The 23,511-nt window shown below is 44.8% G+C and overlaps 1 protein-coding gene across 2 annotated transcripts in view; it reads left to right on the forward strand.

Annotated features, from left to right (window-relative positions):
- LOC119448495 (frequenin-1-like) overlaps positions 1-23,511 on the forward strand; it is a 530,094-nt gene that overhangs the window by 434,749 nt on the left and 71,834 nt on the right. Inside the window, exon 4 of one of the 2 annotated variants that reach the window (XM_049660784.1) lies at positions 12,801-12,890. The exons of the other annotated variant lie outside the window; for it this stretch is intronic. Within the exon in view, the coding sequence (XP_049516741.1) occupies positions 12,801-12,890 (90 nt within the window). The remainder of the gene's footprint in view (positions 1-12,800; positions 12,891-23,511) is intronic. 2 annotated transcript variants of the gene reach the window in all.

Here is a 23,511-nt window from a genome sequence, read left to right on the forward strand (position 1 = left end):
CCATGTCAGGGAGATCATGCTGTCTTTAGAGTGTGGTGCCTCGCAGAGGATGCGAAGAGCTTGAGGAGAAATATGGCCTTTGCTGAAGTTAGTGACGGCTGAGCGAAAGTCACACACGATGGTGTGACAGGTGGAATCTAGAGTTGCCAGGGTGCTGGCCACTTCTTCAGCCGTCACGGCAGTGGGGGTATGACGAAATTTTTTTTTGTCTATCCGACGGTGTACACGAACCGATGCAGAAAATTTTCCCGGGGTAGCCATATACAGAATAACTGTAAAAAGATATGCAGGACCATGTGATTTCACAAAAAAAAAACTCCAGATACTCGATTATGGAAATATAACATATATGTGCCATTCGTTAGGTTATATCGGTTGCATACTATGTTTGCTTTTAGACGTCAAAATTAAAAATTAAAAACCAACAGAAAGACGTCAGCCGTGGTTTCTGGTAGCGATGCGAATCATGGTAAAATAAAAAGAATGCCAGGGTAAAAATTATGGCGTATTATCGCAAAAAATGCGGTGCGCCTATGAAAGAGATATTTCGCGGAAGGGGGTGTAGTGCGAGGAAGGAGACATTTACTTCGCATACTTCGTTGTTACAACTGTTACAACCCTCATGATTAGAACATGGCAGCGCGTCGTCGCGTAAAATATTTTCACGCGCAGCTCCATGGCTAGACACCTAGCCACACAGAGCTTCTGCGTTACAGGCAAAATGCGAAACGGAATCCAAAAAATTAATTCAAGGAACCTATGTCGTCCTGGTGGCCTGAAATTTGAACCAGAAGGAAATTTAGAACGCGCATTTCATCATCATCGTCATCATATTTTATGTCCACTACAGGACGAAGGCCTCTTCTTGCGATCTCCAATTACCCCTGTCTTGCGCTAGCTGATTTCAACTTGCGCCTGCAAATTTCCCATTTTCACCACCCTACCTAGTTTTCTGGCGTACTTGACTGCACTTCACTTCCCTTTTAACCCATTCTGCAACTCTAATGGTCCACCGGTTATCTACCCTACACATTTCATGGCCTGCCCAGTTCCATTTTTTTTCTCCTAATGCCAACTGAGAATGTGCATTTATCGGCCTACAATATTGCCGGTTTCATCCCTGATGCTTGCTTCGTGTCAACGCATGACAAAGAAATCTCCACCAGAGGTGCTTGCACTCAGCCTAATCAATCTCTTCGACTGCTACCGCCACCTCGGAGAAGAATTCCGAGTACAGGGGCCAGGCTTGCGGTCGTAATCTCGTTAGCGCCAACGAGGGAAACAAACAGTCAAGCAAGGGTGTACGAGAAACTGTAGCAGCGCTCTCTGCGCTCACGGCGTTCGAGTTCGACGAAACCAATTGCAAGGCGAAGGTCGAGTACTCAAGAAAAGCATCGCCGCTCCAGCCGCCGCTGAATTGGTTTCCTCCGTCATTGCGCCAGTTCTGCAAAAAAAAAAACTAAATAAAAAATAACAAAGGACAGCTCGAAAGTCTGGAAAGGCATCTCGAAAGTCGATGAGCTCTACCCAACCGGCGCACACCACAACCGTTGCTTAGCACGTATGTGCGGCTCCCCAAATAAGAGTAGAAAGCGAGGCACGCACAGCCCGTCATCAACCCTTCTTTTCCTTTCAGCTATTTACAAATAGGCTTGAGGCATGCGCTTGATGTCGCCTGCTGACACGCGAGAGGCGGTCTCATCACGATATGCACTAATGGCCAAACTTGCTCAACAGCCAAGAACTGAAAATAGAATCCGCGTCGACGTCTTCGGAGTGCGCGAGAGAAAGAACGACGCCCATTTGAAGAAAAGTTGCGTGCCGAACCCTACCGCGAGAGTGCTTACTGCATGTGGCCCTAGCTCGACGTGCTTTTGACATAGATTCTTTGGTGCGCAGCATCTTCGTCACTGGATCATCGTCTAGTACTGCGAAGCGTACGTCGCCATAACGACCACGGCACGTCACGTAAATCAAGGCAAACTTTCTCAGCGAGGTTGTAAGACATGCAAAATTGTGTAACTTTGCTGACCTACTTCTGGAGAATGGCTGACGCGGATGACAAAGCACTACTGCGTTAGAAGATTTGAGGCGCCCGAGGCTACTCCGCCGTGTAAATATAGCTATAAATATGGTTGCTATTTTACACATATTCTGTAGCTTACCATCAGATACGGAGCTATAGGACTATTTTCATGAGATAGCATCACTAAAAACTTGCCGAATAGGGAAACCAAGTGAAGAATTTCGTTCGAAACGTCCTAAATAAACAGTCGTGCTACGAAAAATGTCCTATACTGTAGGATTCCTTATATTTATTTGACCACCGGGTGTTCTGTGTAACCCGCACCTAAAACCGTGCACCTAAAGTACACAAACGTTTTTGCATTTCGACTGTGTGTGTGGGGGGGGTTCTTTTCTTTCTCTTTTCATTTATCTTTTTTTCTCTCTCTCTCCTATCGCATTGCTTTACCCCTCCCCCGGTCCAGGGTAGCCACCCGGTGATAATCTCTGGTTAACCTCCCTATCTTTCCTTTGCCTTTCTCTGTCTCTCTTGCATTTTGACCCAATCGAAATGTGGCCGCTGCGGCGGGTCCCAAATAAACCAAGGCTGCGATTCGGGTTAGTTCATTTGTCATACTGGGATCCTAAATACTGATGAATGGACAAGGAAAGGCATAAGAACAAAAACATTCGGCGATAGCTTCCAACTTTTTATTCCGCGAAGCGCACACGTTTCAAAGCGATAGCTTTATTTTGCTCTTTGCGCCACTCTGCAGTTTGTCAGTTTCAGGCCGTTCGTGACCAACTTGGTGCATTAGATGCCGCTAGTTGTCCCAAGAAATAAATTAAATAAACAAATAAAATAATGTGATGTTTGGTTTCGAACCAACCATCGATGTGGTTTTCGTGGGGCATCGCAGATCAACATTTTATTCATAAAACGTGAGCGCGCCCTTCTTGTAGATGACGATAAAGAAAACAGCTCCGGGACGTGTTCGTCCCCCCAAATTACACTCTGATATGCTAAGTTTTATTTTGGTTACAGTCTTAATAAGAGACTTGGAACCACCTGGTTTGTGGTCAATCTTCTTTAGTGGGTATATTATCGAGCGTATGGGCCATTCTTTGTCAACTACAAGAAATTCGCTGTGCGCCTCTCCTCGAACTGTTTTGCTGTGGAGCGTAGGTCAAGCTCTTCGTGTCTTGTGATTGAACACCCCGTTTCAATGCTTACCATAAGTATATGCTGCTTTCTCTCCAACATCCACTATGGTGTCTAAGGGGCGCGTTTGTAAATAAAATCTGCAGTGGGTCTCTTATCGTAATCGTTTAAAATCGACATCAACCCAAGATTGGTTCAGCTGGGATTTTTTTAAACATATAGACCTAATGCGCTTGTACATGACCATTCCAAGCAGTGTTCACACACCTGTCTGCTATGACTTTCATAACAACTGATTCGATGAAATCACGTGACAAAGTTTTTCTGGCTCTGCCCACGGCACTGCACTGGTAAAACTGTGGCCTGCACCCACACTCTTTATCATGAAAGCAAGCCAACCACCAGTCAGAAACTGGCTAGTTTGGATGCCCATATATGGCCTTATATATTTGGCCTTATATGTTCAATAGCCTGGCAAGGGAAAAACAATTCAGGATCACCAGACAGCCTCGAGAGTCTGTAAAGGAGTGCGTTTACTTAGGTCAGTTACTCACAGGGGACCCTGATCATGAGAAAGAAAGTTACAGAAGAATAAAATTGGGTTATAGTGAATACGGCAGGCATTGCCAAATCCTAACTAGGAGCTTACCACTATCGTCGAAAAGAAAAGTGTACAATCATTGCATTCTACCGGTGCTAACATATGATATGGGTAAGAAACTTGTAGATTAACAAAGAAGTTCGAGAACAAGTTAAAGACCCCACAAAGAGGAATGGAACGAAAAATGTTAGGTGTAACGTTAAAAGAGTGGATCACAGAGCAAACTGGCATAGCGGATATTCTAGGTTACATTAAGAGGGAAAAATGAAGCTGGGCAGGCAATGAAATGCGTAGGATTAATAACCGGTAGACCATTAGAGGTACAGAATGGATACGAAGAAAAGGGACGCACACTCTAGGACGGCAGAAAACTAGGTGGGGTGATGAAGTTAGAAAATTTGCAGGTGCAAGTTGGAATCAGGTAGCTCAAGAAACGGGTAATTGTAGATCGCTGGGAGAGGCCTTCGTCCTGAAGTGGACATAAATATAGGCTGATGCTGATATGTTCGCCATCTTTGACATGGTGTGATGCGCCAGCTGATGTACGCAAGAGGTCCACGTACAAAAACGTATACGTTTCTCAAAATAAACAGCTGGAAGTCAGCGGCGCGTATTGTCGTTTGTATGTCAGTCCTTGTCCTTTTAAATCTATCTAAGGTCCCAAGTAAACGCGAATGCGCGCGTAAGGAAATAACGTTCTCTTCAATGGGTATGCTCAGTATACTGCGCTAGTAGGCAAGTTTTGCTTGACGTACGCATAATTTGTGTGTATGCAAGCCAGTTGCGCATCAATGATGCTCATGCTAACTCTTACGTTACGCGTTCAGTGCGTAGGAAACGATCTCATGCATGCGTGCGTGTCTAGAACGGGCTCTTGCAGAGTCGTCTCGCTAGATCGCGTTGCTGGTAAGAGCATCAGAGCGTGCGTGCGCGTGGATTTTTGTCCTGTTCGTGTGAAGCCTAAACAGACACGTTGGCACCTCTGTCGTGGTACGATGGATTCGAGCACTAAACTGCTGAGCTCGTGGTAATGGCGATGTTTCATTTTGTTTTCTGTTTTGGAGCCCACGTATCCGAAAAATCACTAGGGGTCTCTTGTGCTACAACTAAAAAGGCTTGAAGGCGAAAGCCCGAGCACTGCTAACTCAATGACACGACAACCACTTTTTTTGCTGAGTCATCATCACTTTGAAACCTCAATTTACAGTAATTTTGCAAGTTATCATCACTCTGAAACCTCAATTTACAGTAATTTTGCAACTCATCATGTTTTTCATAGTGTTTGGTGAATCATAGGAAGTCACCCTTCCTATGATTCACCAAACACTAACCGTGACTCAGCTCTTTTTTTTGATGAGTAACTCTCACTTGGACCCTCAAATCGTATACGCGTATTTTTTGCAAGTCACTCCCCCACTGCACAACCCCTTCATTCACTCTATCATCTCGGTTTTACTTCCATCACACTTGGTTTGCTCTATTACTCCAAATTTCCAATTTTCTTCACTCTTGATTCACCCTTTCACCACTTGATTCACCTTCGTTCACTCTCAATTCACTCTCATTTACTCTTCATTATCTTAGCACAATCTATCTCGTCTTTACCTTTCGTTTGACTCCTATCACCCAACTAGACCCCTTTATTTCATCATCAATTCACTCTTAATCTATCAACAATGCACTCTTAATTCACCTCATTCACCTCTCTATATACCCATTATTACTTGCGTTCACTGGCTTAATCATTCTTGCACCCTTAATGGCTCTTTTGTACGCATTATCGTCTCTTATCCTAAGAGGACCACTTCGTGTCAACGACGCGGTTTTGAAATGGCCTTGAAACAGAGAACTCACCATGAGACCATGAGACATACAAGGCTTTCGCCTTAATAATCAAAATAAAGCTTGACGACAATGATATGCCTGTCATGTTGACTAAAGGAGAGGCTCTATCCCACACTCTACTGGCTCAACATAAAGGTTTTTTGGTGAGAATTTTGTGAGGTGGGGCCCCTACCATATTTCTCTCAACATACCATGGGCAACCAAGCCATGCTGAGTGAAAGGCGATAGCTTTTACAACCAAACACTGCGCACCCACAAGAAGGAGTAAAAAGGAGGTAACACGCTTGTCATTGTGCGTCAGGAGGAGGAAAAGCTAAAGAAAAAATGTCACAGTTTCGCCCTAAGGGCGAAGCAATGAATGCGATAGCAACACAGCATGGTGAAACGAAGTAAGGTGAGCGGCTTTGGTAGCAATATGAATTGTAGTAAACATGAGCTGATTAAGTAAGCAGGTGTGCTGCGGCGTAAGTAGACCGACATGAAGAGAGACTCGATGACCACGAGAAGGCGCGTGTGAAACGGTGGTGTTGATGAGAAGCGCTTCCCGTGGGCAGCGCGTGCGAAGGGATACACCTGTAGCGCTGCACTGCCGATCCGGGCAGCATTGCATGTGTAGCGTGCGTTGGAAAATGTGGCCCGACTATTACTAACTGAATGAACAAGCGTGGTGTGAGCGCGCACAAGCAAACATAAATAGATCACACTGAATGACCGCAGACAATGACTGTCAAAACGCTGGGAGCAAGCGCATATACGTCGCAGCGGGCGAAGGTACGTGCGGTCTATCGCTTCAACGAAAACTGAGCGGCGAATGCACAGCGCACAGGAAAGGTCAGAGCCGTGTGGAGATAAGAGACAATGCGGCCGGCGAGCGACGAGCGCGGTTGTTGGCAGAGTAGAAGTGATCCCCCCCCCCCCCCTCCTTCCGGCGCTGCCGTCCCGCTTCCTTGCTTGCGCGTGGGAGATTGAGTGGGAAGTTCCCCTTGCGCCCGGTTGCAAGATAGGCCTTTGGTGCCGGAGCGCAGCGTCGCCCCGCCTCCCTCCCTCCCTCCCATACCCCCACTCGCGACGGTCGCGTTTGTTTTCCGCCGTGCGTTCGCTCTCCGTGATAGCGCGCGTCCCCCGCACGCTACCGCTCGGGCATACGGTGAGCGGCGATGATGTTATCTATACGGAACCTCACGGCGACGGCGACGCCGACGGCAGAAATCCAGTTTAAGTGTCCATATAATTGCTATCGCAATAAAACGTTGGCATAACAAATATTCGGCACTTCGTGTGATTACACCTGTTGTTGCATTTGATGCAAGTAAATGTTAAAGGAGTCAGAATCTTACAAAATGAGAGCGCCATGTTTCTTCCACGAGATATGTAGCGTCTTGGCATTGTTCATTTTAGCGGTCAAATAATAAATGGCCGGACCTCTGCTAGTCCTCCGGCTCTGAACACCTTTAATGCGCCATCAGCTAGCCATCACAGAGAACACTATAATCAGATCATGACAAACTTTGCAATGCGCAGAATGTAGACTATGTCGGCTAAAGAAACTCTCTGGTGTTGCCTCGGAATCCCATGTACAGGCTCCACCACACACTTTGTCTGCGTAGCTCACAGAATTCTCCACAAGTTACCAATCGCAAGTTATATGACGATAGCTGAATGGTAAGCACGTACAGGTCTCAGCTGCCATGGCAAATAGAAAAAAAGACAAGAAGGGAGCGTCACTTAACAATTTAGAAGCTTATACATTAAACGCATAAGCATTGTTCCGCGCCCATCGATGAATTAGTACAAGAGTAGTAGCCGGTGCCTTCGAAGTGGTACCAATATCTCCATTAACAGAGATATATTTTTTAAAGGCTCACGAGAAACAGGTCCGCACGATGTGATTAAGCAAGTGGCAGATTCTAGTTACCGAGCACGCGATTAGTATCTGGGAGAGTAGAGCATGTTGTCGAAGACTGATCATAACGAATGCGTCGCTTAAACTTACAACGAACCAAACAATGTGTTCAAAAGTGCGGGAAACTTGCCGGGCCTATTTCATTAAAGCGAACGCGCTGATAGGCTCTGAAGGGAAGAAGGGGCACCATCTGAGGTTTCCTTGCCGAAGCTAGCGGGCTGGCCTCATGCTACCTCCAAGTATTTTTCTTTCCTCTACGCCGGCTGCAGATTACCACATTCGCGTGAGTTTGATTCACTGTGGCTTGTAAAGTTTTGTTTTTCTTCACAATATGGTGAGTGTGATGCCGTAAATGAGGAGGCGGCCTGATGATGACGATGGTGTAACGCAAAGGGGCCACGGAGTAGACGCTGCAATCCAAGATCTGAGCTTTCCACGGCTGTCGCAATAAAGTCAAGACACTGAATTAATGCAGCCAAGGAAGAACGTCTTTGTAGCCGGGCCACTGAATAAGTGTGCCAAAAGAAAGTAAATACTGACCGTTAAAATTCAGCTCTAATCCTTTCACGTAGCCATCGAGGCGTAAATCACTCCCAATCTTTATATTGGTTCCTCATTAGCACGTGGAAATTGAATGTCCTCTTTCACAATATCCGTGCTGATAATCCGTTTGACTTCTTACTACTTACCGTTTCTGCGTAGGTAGTCGCCAAGTACGCTAGACCGCGATAATTAAGATTTTCTGAGTGGAAACAGGTGAAAGATAAGACGTTTTAATTCTGTACAAGCAGCGCCCTCTTTCTGGCACCAAAAGTCCGCACTTTCTGGAGTGTTAATAATGAAAAAGGTTTTATTTTATAAAGTTATCGCTTATTTTCCGAGGAAAGGCTTGAATTTACATTTGTATCTGAAATGAAGTCCGCTACTCCAACAATAGAAATCTTGAGACTCCGTTCATTAAGAAGCACGTACGTGGATGCATGAGGGAACGAAAACGATGCTTCAGTGCGCACTGCGTTCTTTAACTTCATGGCTCGTCTGTGCGTGCGAGCCTGTAGGATTCTTGAGTTTGCCTTTCTTCGCGAACAGATTTCAACAGCGCTGTAACTCCAAAATAACTCGTTGCCGGGGGTAATTGGAACAGGGCTATTGAAGAGCATTACAGCGGGAATAGACGGCACATGACGACATTGCACGCACAAAGCACATGGCGAGCACTTGTGCATGTCTTGCGCGCACACGTCGTCGTTCCCTGTAGATTTGCGCTGCAATACTCTGCTAAAGTACACTAGAGCCGCATGCATCGGATAGCATTTATTTTTGTTTTTCTGGTGCCTCGGTGCTTCAGGCAACGTCTTGAAATTTAGAATGGAGATTTTGCCGCTTATCTCTGTGTTTTACTTTCGGAAGAGTATTGTACAAATTGATGGGGCTCATGGGCTAAATAGTTCGTATCTGTCCTTTACCATCTGCACAAAATTGACAAAAGCGGGGATTAGAAACGGCAAGAGGCAATGCATGTAGTAGTCGTCTATTCGCGTGACAAATGGGTTATGATATAAACTTAAGCTGTTCCTGCTTTTGCTAACAGCAGGTTTTTTTTTCTTGGAAGGCTTGCAGACAGGAGACATATGCGGTGTCATATCAGTATTACCAAGGAGCGTAATTGCCTGGAAGCAGTTATTGCATAAATATTTCTCACAAACGCCAATGTATGCCCTGCCACGTTGCCAGGAACTGAATTTCCGTTAAAATTTTATCAAAACTAGTTTCAACTGTTTTGTTTTCAGCTTTTTGAACTGAATTATTTCACTACGCTTGAGAACAGCACAGTCTTGCTAATCTATCTACTTCGGCTGTTTTTTTTTTCCTTCTGACAGTGAACACTGACATCTTTGGTAAGGTCAAACACGTGTTAAAAAAAAACGAGCTTATTTAGAGACGAATACACACAAGTTGAAGAGACTGCTATTCTCAGCGTAGCCGTATCACGATTTCTACGCTCTTTCTTGTTTTTCTTTCCTTAATTTTTTCGGTTTTTGCTAAGAAGCTCGTAAATAGAGAGTTTTAGCAGAGCGCCGCTTGCGCTCCGCTCCGCTCAGATTTCACGCTCTGAGATACCGCAGGGAACTGCGTAGATTTCGCATTTGATAAGCGCGTCTTGCTGAGACGCGAGCGACACGTTATCAACTCGGCTGCAAAACGACGAAGAGGTCAAGTAGACACGCTGTCACGCTCCGCTCAGTGGGCTTTGTAGCGGAGCGAGGGATTCAGTAGACAGTTTTAGCAGAGCGCCGCTTACGCTCCGCTCCGCTCAGATTTCACGCTCTGAGATACTCCAGGGAACTGCGTAGATTTCGAATTTCATAAGCGCGTCTTGCCGAGACGCGAGCGATGCGCTATCAATTCGGCTGCAAAACGACGAAGAGGCCAAGTATCCACGCTGTCACGCTCCGCTCAGTCGGCTTTGTAGCGGAGCGAGGGATGCGGTCTTCGTTCCGCTGCCGGTATGAGCGTTGCGCGCAAGAGCAATAGCGTTCCCGCTAAGTGGTTGTGTGGCAATTGCTAGCATATGCCAGCCTGAGCGGAGCGTACAGCAAGCGCTCAGCTAAAACACTCTAATGATGTATTAAACGCTTTCGTTTCAGCAAAAAATGAAGGCTACGTGCATAGTATTTGCCCTGATTGAAAATAAAGAAAGGTGGCAAGGATCGGAAACAGCAGGTTTTACAGTGGCTGATTGCATACATTACGTTGTGCTTTATATCACCGGTTCAACGGAGTTGTCACAGGCAGCCCCAGCCGTACCTTAGGGTCGCACCGGATTCTCTTAGCGTAGATGGTATCTTTGCCACTCGGCAGCATCTCTTCTACATCCTGCGCATCCGCCTGGTTTGCGGTTTGCATTTCGGCATAGCTTGCGAGCAGTGCATTTCGTGAACATAAAGATCGCGTGAGAATAAAGTGGTGACCTATCTGGTGGATAAACATATGCATTGCATGAGGTTGGGCGCTGCATAACATGAAAGTAAAAACCCTAAACATTGCCTTATCATAAGAAACCAACAAACAGACGCCAAGGACAACATAAGGGAACTCGTACTTACTAATTGGATTAAAGAAATGACAAATTAATGGTTGTTTATGATTTAATGCACACCGCTTCACTGAAGATCCGTTTCACATATATTCCCACGTGTGTGTGGGATGTGTATAATTTCCTTTTCAGGTTTATTTCACATTTTTATTAAAGTTTTCTTCTAAACGATAACGTGGGATGTGTATAATTTCCTTTTCAGGTTTATTTCACATTTTTATTAAAGTTTTCTTCCAAACGATAACGCAGCTTGAACTTCTGAGATATATTGAAATCAACAGAATTTGCGTAGGTGCGAGGAACATACTAACAAATTGTTCCATGAATTTAAATGCAATCTGCCTTTCGCAGTTTACGGACAGTTTTCTAAGACAACCGGCAATTAAGTACATGAATATTATTCCACGGTCTCAGTTACCAGCGTCACAAAAAAGTCGACTCACAGGCCATACACCCAAGGGAACCCATGGACCCACTCACTGGCCAAGGCGTTTTGCGGTCACATATTTCGCACATTTGGCGGTATATTCGGGATGAAAGCTGAGAAGAACGACGATGACTATGCAGGCTATTCAAAAGTGATCCTGATTAGACTCCGATAATTGTTTTCCTTCAACCACCCGATTCCTGGCCAATCCCCCATAGTGGGTACGAGCCACTTTTAAAGGCAAGTAAGCAAGCAAGCAAGCTATCTATGCGCTGTTCTCCGTGTGATCCTGACAGTGGTTATGTGGCCCTGCGATTATGCCGGCCCACTGTTTAACTAGCGCTTCTGCGCACAATTCTATATGGTACAAGAGTGACAAATAATAGCGCTAAGATGCAATCGCCGGCTATGCTCATCGGGATAGCGGCCCCCATTTTTTGTGATTAGAAAAAGAAAATATTGTTTTCTTTTTTTCTCGCTTCACGTTTTACCTAACTCACACTCCCCTCTTTGTTTCGTCACATTTACTGCGTATTTTAGCCTCATCCCGCTACCCCCCTCCCCTTTTCGCCCCCCTCCCCCCGAGTGTTTCTGGTGCCAGAAATTTTAGGTCGCATATACGCTCGTTTACTCAAGTTTAATCTTTTCTTTATTCATGTGATAACGCTCAACTAGGCCGTCCTCGCTCGAGCTGATTTGGAGATCCAGAAGGGTCTCTAAGACCAGTCTGAGCGTACGGCAACGGCCACTGGAGTCCTGGACTAGGGACCCACCCTTCCCGCTCCCTTGCCTCTCTCTCTTTTTTTATTCAATAAAGTTTTTCATCATCATCTTGTTTACATATGTTTGATCAAGCATGAGCCTCTTGTATGGAACCAGAGCAACGGATATGAGAACAAGTCATGCATAACGTCTCTCAAAAGGGCAGCCTATGTAGTGTTTGAGATTCGACAAAGAAGAACTACTGGATATGTGCACGATGTCGTCCCGGATGAAAGTCTGTAAAAGTTTCACGTTTGCCCTTTCGTCAACTCGTTTCAAATTTGTATTGGTTATCTGAACAAACATTTCTACTGCACAACCACGCCATTATACAAACAACACAGCAGCTCTGGAGAAGCGCGTGATTATAATGAAGGTCATTGCCAAAGATACGAAACTGTAGAATTTTGGACGCGGATACAGGACATCCAACGCCCACATTCACAAATAGTACTCACGATGAAAATTTGTTTTTAAGAGAAAACTCCACGAAAGCCTGATGCTGGACGCATTTCGTGAAGGCTGCCAGCAAATGGCAAATAGCTCTTATGAACGTAAAGACGTGTGAATTCGGTCACAGATTTCTTGTGCCTGAAATAAGTGCCCTAAGTTCGGTGCCATATTTCATCACTTTGCGCCTTCACTGACGTAAAGCATAAAGGTTGCTGACTACACTATAAATATGCAAAAAAACGGTAAGAAATGTCCGCAACCCTTCTGCCGTCCAGCAATTCATTGATGTGCATCTATTTCGGTAAATAAGGCAAACAATACGCACCTGAATTGTTTGCCCAAAGTCGCATGGATGAGAACCGTGGAGGATGAAGAATAGATGTCGTGATCTCAAGTGCGCCCCAAGTTTTCATTCAAAGAGTCGGCTCAGATGCTGGGCTATAAGAACAGTGCCGTCGCGATGGGTAACTACGCTGTAAGAATGGTCGTCATTTTCGTCCCTTCTCAGAACTTAGCTCTGACTGTTTCTCGTCTTTTCTTGCGCAGGAGTTCCGAAAAATATACGGGCAGTTCTTTCCGTGCGGAGATCCCACCAAGTTCGTCGATTATATCTTCAACGTATTCGACGAAGACAAGGTAAGATTCATAGACAAATTGGCTCTCTCCAATATAGCCTAATGCAGTCGTGCGTGGCACCACTCTTAGGACACCAAGTAACACTATTTGGACACCAATACCACGCGACATGAATGGCATAGTATTAATGCTGCAAAATAGAGCAAATGACACAATACTCCTGTCGTTAACTGGGTTCAAATAATATAGCCGTTACTTGTGACAGGCCTGTCAACCAGGCCGGGCGGAAACCGTGCGCTTATGGCCACAGTTTTCGCTTGCGCAATCTGTCGCATACTTTAACAGGCTTAATTACATGCACGGGTCCTGTCAGTAACTTTCTGTTTCTCTTTAGAGGCGCGTCTCCGCAGCCCATTTTCTTATCACTAAATATTTTATTACACTAGCTGAAGCCATAATGTACACGTTCCATTAATTTTTTTGTAAGTGTCAATCGGCTTTTCATCATGACTTCAATAGATTTTATTTTTTGCTACTTGCCTCAACGGGGAATATCACCTTTTTTCTATGTTATACATTTGCTTATTATTGAGATTGTCACTGCGCAATACATTATTCTACAGTTTATTTGCTTAACGCACGTTAAAACTGACAGGATTTCATGTCACCGACCTTGACGGCGACTGGAATATCTGTGCCGAGGGACACAAAAAAAAAGTCGTCGCGCCGATTGGCGTGAGACCGATTTTTGTGGTCACCTGAAAAAAAGAAAAAGCATCGCCTATAGCCACCCAATCAGAACGCGGGATTACGAGAGACCAGCGGCGATAAAGACTCCAGATTGTAAACATTCGGTCCGCCATTTTGCAAAATGGCGTAGGAATGTCCGACCGCGTCCTTGTTTGCAGGTATTGCGTGGTTCGTGCGAAAATAAGTCTCCAAATTGGGCGTACAACGGACTTGGATGCTATGTGCAATAAATAAGCTCTAAATTCAGCCTACATGGGTGTTTGCGATGTTGGTGCTAGCCAAATCGTGCTTTTACCGTGAGTACGTAGCATTTTCTTTCCTTGTAATGCTGCCTTGGAGAGAAATAATGTGTTCAGTGCAGTCCGTTGCAAAGCACATTTGACTGTGAATAAGACAGAGAGAGCGCAGGTTTATCCTGGGTTGTGTATATATAGGTATTGTGTGATTCAATTATTGAAGTGGGGCCAGCCGTGCACTACATACCAGGTGTGTTTATACGAAAGCATTATATGCCCGATTACGCGAAAATCTGTCACAGTCGACGTGACCGAAATGTGGTACCAGAAATGGCCGACGGCGCAAAGAGCAAAAACACGTCAAAAATGCTTTTATTGAAGTCAGATTTCTCAGGGAGGTTCCCGCAAACAAGTTAAATTAACGACTTTGGAAAGAAAACATGGTACACTCTGGTCTGGGTGGGAATCGAACCCTGGCCTCCAGGATATGAGACGAACACGCTTTCCCGATGCCACGGCGGCTCCACGGTTCTGGCTGACTAAAGGTGTACCTAGTGCGTGCGTCATTGCACACGTCACGTGGCAGCCATATGGCCGCCTAAAGGTGTGGCCAATAGGGTGTGTGATTGGGCACGTGACGGCAAAGATAATGGGGAGGAGGTGGCGCCACGCCATGAGTATATAAAATGAGGGCGTTCATGGCGTTCCAAGGTCTACAAACGATATAATGTTTTCGCATTCCCACAGGTAAACAGTCTTAAGTGTCTCTCCTGAATTTTTACAATTACAAGGATGTTACCTTGCGATGCGAAAAGGATCCTTTCGCATTACAAGGATGTTACCCACGTAGAGTAAGGGCTGTTTATGGTGTTCATTGTATTTTTAGCTGCACTAAATTTTTAAAAAATTGCGAATTGCAGACAGCACAATTCTAATCATTGAGCGGAATTACTGGATGAAGAGGTCATTACTTCTACGACAAATCAAGATGCTTAATTGTATAATTCTTCTTTCCTCTCTAGGGTTTTACGTCCCAAAACCAATTCTGATTATGAGGCACGCTGTAGTGCAGGGCCCCTGATTAATTTTGACCACCTGGGCTTCTTTAACGTGCATTACCTAATTGCACAAATTAACTTTTTTATTCATTGACTTTACTTAATTAAGTGGGCTATCTGCTACTGGCAGTTCTTAAAAAATTGCGCAGCTAAAAAAACACCACATATATATATATATATATATATATATATACAGGGTGTTTCAGCGAACACCTTCACAATTTATTTAAGGTTGCCTGTGGCAGATAGCCCAATTCTAGTTAATGAGCTGGTCTACTCGAAGAGGCGGACATCACTTGCACAAAAATTTATGCGCATAATCTACTAATTAACAAAAATTCCCTAATTAAGTTTTAAAATAATTACCTGATGGCCGATATTGCAATTTACAAATGGTAGCCTTGGAGTTCGCGAGGTTGATCCACTTAGAATTAATTCTCAGGATGACACCAGTTTCGAGATATTAATTCCCGAACTTTGCGGAGAAATGCATTGGCGTTCCAGTTAATTTTGAGCTTCAATGCATTAAGTGACGTTTTGTTGAGAACCTAACTGGAACGCCAATGCATTTCTCCGCAAAGCTTGGGAATTAATTTCTCGAAACTGGTGTCATCCCGAGAATTCGTTCCAGGTGGATCCGCCTTGCGAACTCCACGACTACAATTTGTAAATTGCAATATGGGCCATCAGGCAAGTAGTTAAAAACTTAATTATTTGATTATGCATTTTAATTTTTGTGCAAGTAATGTCCACCTCTTCGAGTAGACCAGCTCATCAACTAGAATTGTGCTATCTGCCACCGGCAACCTTTAAGAATTTGTGAAAGTGTTCGCTGAAACACCCTATATATATATATATATATATATATATATTATATATATCCCAGGGTTTGTTCTATCTGTAAAATATAAATACCACAAAAAGTGGATGGGAAAACGGTTCGGCGGTAGCTTAATGGTAAGAGCATCGCAGGCGTAATGCGAAGACGTGGGTTCGTTCGCGACCTGCGGACAGTTTTTTTTCATCCATTTTCATTTCCATTAATTTATCATTCCTTTAATTCAATTAGTAAGTACAAGTAGTTTTCCCTATGTTGTCCTTGGTATCATTGTTGGCTTCATATATAAATGTATATATATTATAAAGGAAACTTATTGAGGTTCGTAGCGACAGCAGGTCGTAGGATGCACCGAGCACAGTCCTCTCGCTCGAGATTCTGCTGCGCGCTCGATGCTGCCGATGCTGCTGACTCTGCGCCGACGTTCGTCATCTTCCTTACAATATATATATATATATATATATATATATATATATATATATATATATATATGGTAGGCAGGGATGTTACCAGTCAAGAGTCCGGTTGGCTACCCTACTGCTGGGGGAAGGGAGAAGGGCTATATACTCAAGGTCAGCAGTAATGCAGTGCTCACGGAACGAAACGCGACAGGAACTCTTCAATTAGAGCACTCCATATGTGCACTTACTCGAGTGTACCGTATAATGTCGCTATGAATCGGGTCATTAAATGAGATGCGGACTCTTATCTAAGTGTACGAACCAAAGGCTTTGTTGGATAGCATTCCTTTGTTTCATCTACAGGGCAAGTGCTTGAGGTGCTAAACGCACTCGGAGCGAAACAAGATACGAGTATGATTCCATCGCGTACTTGCACGCGTATTATAAGGCCTGCGTTTGTTCTTTGTTCACACATAGCATACATAACAAATGCTGTTGCACTAACGATGAATCCAGAACAAACATGCTAGAAGATAATCAGCGAGTTTCAGCGCGTGCGCAACTCATGAAAGTTGGCAGGTGGCAGTGTACACTACGTCGGGCGCCACCACACACTTAAGGTGAAAGCGCCCATTCTGTCGTCAATGCGGTTTGTGTCTGCTCGCATGGTAGAAACTTCCATGTGTGAACGCCGCTTTCAGAGAGCAAATAAAATGCACAACGCGTCTTACAAACGTGGGAAACACATTGAAAAAAAAGAAAAAAAAAGACAGAGAAATGTTAATTCCGAACCATTTCATTGCAGAAGCCATATGGGGCAAATGTTTGTTTCTGATACATGCCCCATTACTGATACATAAAATGCAAATTCAGAATTGATTTTGCGCGCCTTCGAGCACTGGTGGAAAATTTGTAACGATGTACAAATTAACGTAGGCAAAATACTTTAAATACGTGAAAAACAGCCACGTTTAGCCGAACAAATACACGCGTGAATTGTGTGCAGAGATAAGATTTAAAAAAAAGCACAGGCTTATTCCCATGTTTCGGTGAACTTCATCGACACAGAAGATACTTGTTGTGAAGCTTTTAGGACCACTTGGAAAAAAGTGCGCGTATTTACAGAGAGCACTGTATTACCTCATGTTATGCAAAATTTATCGACTAATCTCAAATAATGAATAGTAGAGTAAGCTGGTTGTTTTGGTAATCGGTGACCAGCATCCACTCGCGTCGAAGGCTTTATGGTAGCGACGACTACCGACGGCTTTATGGGAGCTGAAGCAAATGATGCAAGCCTCATAGAGGGCATCACCTACTTTTTGTCGGGAATGTCGCCTGATCCATGGGTTACACTTAGTTGTCGGCTCCTATGGGTATCAAGATCACTAATGTCGCTGAAAAGAAAAGTGTATAATCATTGCATTCTACCGGTGGTTACATATGGAGCCGAAACTTGAAGGTTAACAAAGAAGCTCAAAAACAAGTTAAGGGCCACGCAAAGAGCGATGTTAGGCGTTTATAAGCTGTGGAGACAGGAAGAGAGCGGTGTGGATCAGAGGGAAAACAGGGATAGCCGATATTCTAGTTGACATTAAGAGAAAAAAGTGGAGTTCCGCTGGCCATATAATGCGTACGGTAGATAACCGGTGGACCACTAGAGTTGCAGAATGAGTGCGAAGGGAAAGGAAGCGCATTCGACAACGGCAGAAAACTAGGTGGGGTTCTGAAATTAAGACATTTGCCGGCGCAAGTTGGAATCCGCAAGCGCAAGATAGGGGTAATTGGAGATCACTGGGAGAGGCGTTCGGTCTGCAGTGTACATAAATTTAAGCTATTGCTGCTGATGATGATGGTGATAGGTATCAAGGGAGACTGCATCTCAAACGCACGTCATCAACCATACAGTTAATGTAACCAACTATAAAGGTCAAGCTCCCCACAACGCCCATGTATCGAAATCAGCAACGGCATGGGCGCCGCCATGTTGCTATCCTGTGCAGGTGCGCCGGTGCAGACTAAGACATGTGATTCAGACGAGGCGCGCAATCAACGTGATCCCGAGCCTGCCTGAGTATGGTAGCGCCGTCTACTTAAAGAATCGCCTGGAAACGCAGCCTTTTAGACACCGCAAATTTTACATCAAAATTTTCTAAATAGCCATCCGATCTTTCTGAAAAAGTTACGGAATGAACTTCAAGCGTTGTCCGTGCCTACGTGCTACGTGTAAGTGCTTTCTTTTGCACAATATTTTAAATATTTTTAGCGCTACAAAAATGAGTTGTAGCAAAATGGCGGCGCCTTCGCAGCTGGAGCTTTTTGCGACCATCTTTCCCTCTAGAGTTACTATAATAACTCTTAGTCATCAACTGTTTACTTTCCACTTTAGAAACGTCAACGTTGTTAATACCGCCAATCATCATCGGTGGGATTTATAGAGCCCGGCGTCGCTGACTTTTTCTTGATATCCGCGCAATTCTGTAACACTTCCAGCTGTATAGCAAACCCGTAATGCGCTCATGACGCATGTCTAGCGATATTTATACGCAAAACAGAAGAGCTCCTCATTCACTATGACGGTGATTCGTGTAGCAGCCCAGAGCATTTGGTATAGTGTTTCCTGCCGTGTGAGTCGGTAATTGATTGTAACAAAGGAAGCTAAAAAAAGAAATAAAAATCAGAAATGTGGGTATACGAAGAGAACCAAGCCACTGTCGACCTTCTTGCGTTACCCCTTCTGCCTCGGGTCGTTTAGGATTAGTTATCTGTGCTGCATTGATTTCCCAGTCAAAGCTGTCGTGTTGGTTTCCACTCTTTGGTGGCGCCTAATACAAAAAGGGGCAGCATGAAATATTGCGAAAACAAGGAAGACGACAGGGTAAGTGCTTGCTTACAGATACACTTTATTTTCGATGGCACGCAAATACTTTTGTGATTTTCTTAGTTACAAACTTTGCGCTACATGTTTATATTAGTAAGTGGCCAGGAATTGTCATAAAAGTCCTGTGTCTTGTTTTAAAACTTGACTGCCGTCAAAATATTGGCTAAAGAAGCCTCATTACGCACGTGGGAGCACGAAGCGCAGCGTGCGATGCAACATCCTTCTGACGTAGTAGGGGGGCGTCAAATGAAGCTTCGCCATACCGCGCGATTAAACGGTCCATCTTACCCCTGTGTCTGAATTGACTATAAGTACATCTGGTAACTGCAGGGTAGCTGCGCAAAGCGCCAAATAGCTACAGCTTGTGGCTGAAGCTAACTGGCGCTTTGCTATTAATTTATTTCAGAAACTAATACGCCATAGTTCTAAGTTTATTCTAGAATGAACTGTCGTCAACTTGCAAGCAAGTGATAATATATTACCCCATTGGAGCTGTGAAAAAGGTTCAGAGAGCTCTAGCCACAAACCAGAGCTAAGAAACGTTACACAGTGGTTTGCATGATGACCACGAAATGACTACCCCGAACAGTTTTTCGAACACTACAGGTGCAAATGCATGTTAACTGTTTATCGAGGGTGCATTCTGTTCCTTGTTTTTGCATTTGCATCGATAGAAAAGCTCTGTGTAAATAGTTAGGTAGGTAGGTAAAAAACTTTATTTTTCTCCGGCAAGTTAATAGGGTTGGCTTCACCGTGCCTAGGCGTCTTCAACGAGTCCTTGGGCTCCGGCTGTAACACACAAGAAACAATAAGAACGTCACGTAAGCACAATTCTTACCTTCATGCGCATCCTATTCGAGGCATGGATGAAATGACAGGAGAGACTGCTTGAAGGCCATCGAATAGCCCCCGTCGAGTATGCTTGAACGTGAATCCAACCTATTGCCCATACCGAACCGAAGCTGCAACGGACACTACACAGGGGCGGTATTTTGTAGCGATGCCTTATGCCTTATTCTATACAAGTCTTATCATCCACCGCTCATGGCCGTCTGATCCCGTTGATAACGTGAGCGGACCGTCGCTCTGACCACTGACTAAGCGCGAAAAGCGCGAATATGTATTAGCATCGGAAAGGCATCAATACAAAATACCGGCCCGGTCTTATCATTTTCTTCTAACAGCTGAGGTGTTTAAGCCGAGCGTTTGTCCGTAACATTAAACAGAAAATGTGGGCCAATCCTGGCGGTTGTGCAGAAAGGGTCCAAGCGCAATGGCACATGCCCCTGTGAACTAGCGAAGCTGAGCCTGGATAAGTCTAGCTAAGCATGGTTGGCACTACTTAAGCTTAGTCAGTCATCGATAGCGAATCAATAGCTAATCGATAATCGATCAATAATCAATAAATTCCGGAAAATGCTGGGGATGACTTGGTAGTGCCTAGCCTAGCCCAAATACGTGGCCAATACCTTGAGAAGGTATCAGGTATGCTCCTAAATCAGTATGTTGGATGGAGCTGATGTTAATGCAATATCCGAAGCAACGACGTGATAAAAACAGAACTGCGCGATAACAATTCAATTTACATCGCTCAGTAAGAAGCTTTATTCACAGTACGTACTTACGTCCTACCGTATTTCTTGGGCGAGGATATCCGTACACAGATTCATAAAAGAGTTGCTTGCACCACGGTCTAACTTACTGGCAGCACAGCACCGTGACGAACTCGGAATATGGCATTCATGTGCGGCTATCACGGACGTTGTCGCTCGAACCGTGACTGCTGTTGCCATTGCTACGCGGCACTTTACAACCGGACGTTGTCAGAATATACTCAAAAGGACATAAAAGTGGTATTGAACTCACTGAGGAACACAAGTCAAGGTCACGCAACACGGAAGCACAGCCAGAAACCCGAGCCGACATCACGAGTCAACCGGCAGCTTCGTGGTCACAACTAAGCCTTTTTCCGCACTTGAAATCGTTGCTCTTGCATTCATCGTTGCCAGCAGAGTGATCACAGCTAACGCACATGAAGATGAGATGCAGTGAGCTTCAGACAGGCCTATAACACTTTCTGGAACGAAGTATAGGAAAGAAAATCGGCGAAACGCTGGCACGGAACGACACTTCACAGATGTAAACAAACCGTCAGCCATGAGCACCGCCGACTCCGCCGAACGCGGCCGGCCGCCGGTCGCTGGCGCGGCGCACAGCCTTATGGGAAGCACCACGTGACCAAGCTGTTCTGGCAGGGGAGTTTTTTAAAACTCCCTGTGCGGAGTTCCGGGGAGAACAAAATTTTGAAGGCGGAATAAAATCACGTCATGTCCGCCCTTATCCTCCCACAGGTTGTGAGCGGAGTGAAACGAGGGAATGCCGTTGTATTCCTCCCATACATCGGAATAAATATTGAAGGATGGGAGTATATAGGGCACATCACCTCCTTAAAATTCCCATGCGGGGGTATTTTCGTTTACAGTGCAGCGTGCTTTCTAGATCTCAAGTGAAGTTCGAGGGTTCCTATTGTAACTAACGCCGTCCCGGAGGTATCCCACAATGGCCTCATGTCCTTCCTGCTAAACCCCGTGCGCATCCCACAGTATCACTGCAAGTGGCTTTGTGGTACGCTCATAGTGTGATCGCAACTAGTATCCAGCCATGTGCGCACTATTTTCGGTGAGCCGCTAGTGCTCCTTGTACTACAGCCATAGTGTGGGCTTATATTGGAACACACTGCCCCAATGCTCCCTATATAAACATGTGCGCTGGAAGGCAGTACTGGAACACACGTTAGTGTCGTAAGGTCATTTTACAACATTTAAAACGGTGAAATATTGATACGCAGTATCACGTGAAACCTGATAACACCAAGCCTTCACTAGGTTCTGCATTAAATTGTATTAAAAAGTATTTCCTGGCACGATGTATAGCAAAATGTATGCATATTATCAGTGTAATAACCGTAAGCATCAGTGTACACTGATGCTTACGGTTATTTTTTGGCGATATTGCTTGCTTTATGGCGTAAATGTTACTTTCGATAACATTGGTAGACAATCCAGGTGTAGCCAGTGCCTTCAAGGAAATAGAAGGGAACAAATTCGGCCTCTGTTTGCTTAGGTAAATTTTGAGGTTGTTTTGGACAGCTTTCTACGAATCCCTGCGCTGTATTGGGACTTCTGTTTAGACCGCTCTTCGCTCTCAATATCTACAGTGGCCCCCGAGAGAATGTTAGTAATAGTTACTGTTGCTCATTTAATGCATTTCTGTTTTTCATTTTCCATATAATTCGAGTACAGGAGCTTGGGTGTCAATGCACAAAGGCTTTTTAATTGCAAACAATATTTCCTCTTGTAGCACAATTTGTCAGCTTCCACTAAAGAGCCATTTCGAACTGGCAAGGATAATTCTAGATAACCTTCCATTAACGCTTACAAACCACATAGTTGTTATTGCTTGTATAAGCATGATTTCGATTTATTAACCAGCGTAACTTCATGTATTGCGATGTCGTGCGATGTGATTGATAGACAAAAATAAAGAATTGGCACCTGGGTTATTTCTTAATAGCAGCATATAAATGCCAATAAAGACCGGGCCTAGCAACCCCAACGAGGCAACACAATGATTTTCTCTACAAAATGACTTAGTTACGCAACAGATGATGCAAGGTCATTCTGTGTTTATTATGCGCACCTGAGTGATAAAGATAATGCGAACACAGCAGGGCTTCACAGGCACCGCTACGGAATTGGTCTGTTTGCTTCTCTCAGCATCATGAAAATCTTCACGGGCACTGTCGAAACATTATGCAAAACGCCGGTGAGCGCAGTTCTTCGCCAGAACTTTAATGACAAACAAAGGAGGCGGAAGGCGGTTATTACTTGGCGTCGAACAAAAGCCCCCCTGTGCTGCCAGCATGGACTCGCTAGTGCATCCGGCGAAGGAAACAAAAGGCGTGAGACAAAAGCGTGCTGGGACGGCTCAGCACTGCCACTTTTGATTATCCTTGCCGCTGTATGGAGATATAAGTCTTCTGCCCGACCTGACACGGTGAGGACGAGCGGGGAATGAGACGGCGTGGGCGGCGTTCAAGGGTGCGCCGACGGACGAACGCGACAGAGACAAAGGCGCTGCGCGGCGCGATATGAAGCGCCTTTGTCTATTCTCGCGCCGTCTTTTTCACTTTTTCATCGTGAGTTTCCACAGGAAGGATTTGTGTGCGAGAACGCTGAGCTGAAGTTAAGAGCTTCAGGGACAGTTACTTCGGCCCTCGCGGAGGCGTGAAGGAAGAGTGGGCACTCCTTTTTTGATGTATAAGGTAAACCGCGCAGTCATTGTATTATCTCTTCATTTGGTGATCAGCCTCGCCCTTCTTCGATTCCCGTTCATCCCTTAGAACAAAATGATACGATGTGGTTTTGTGCTGGCGACATATTCGAGTGAGTGGTCGCTCTAGAACTTTCTGCTAGTGCTGCAAAAGTCGTGAAGAACAGTTTCAGGGGTTCGTTACT

Source organism: Dermacentor silvarum, chromosome 1, assembly GCF_013339745.2.
Source record: "Dermacentor silvarum isolate Dsil-2018 chromosome 1, BIME_Dsil_1.4, whole genome shotgun sequence".
In the NCBI taxonomy this organism is placed as follows: domain Eukaryota; kingdom Metazoa; phylum Arthropoda; class Arachnida; order Ixodida; family Ixodidae; genus Dermacentor; species Dermacentor silvarum.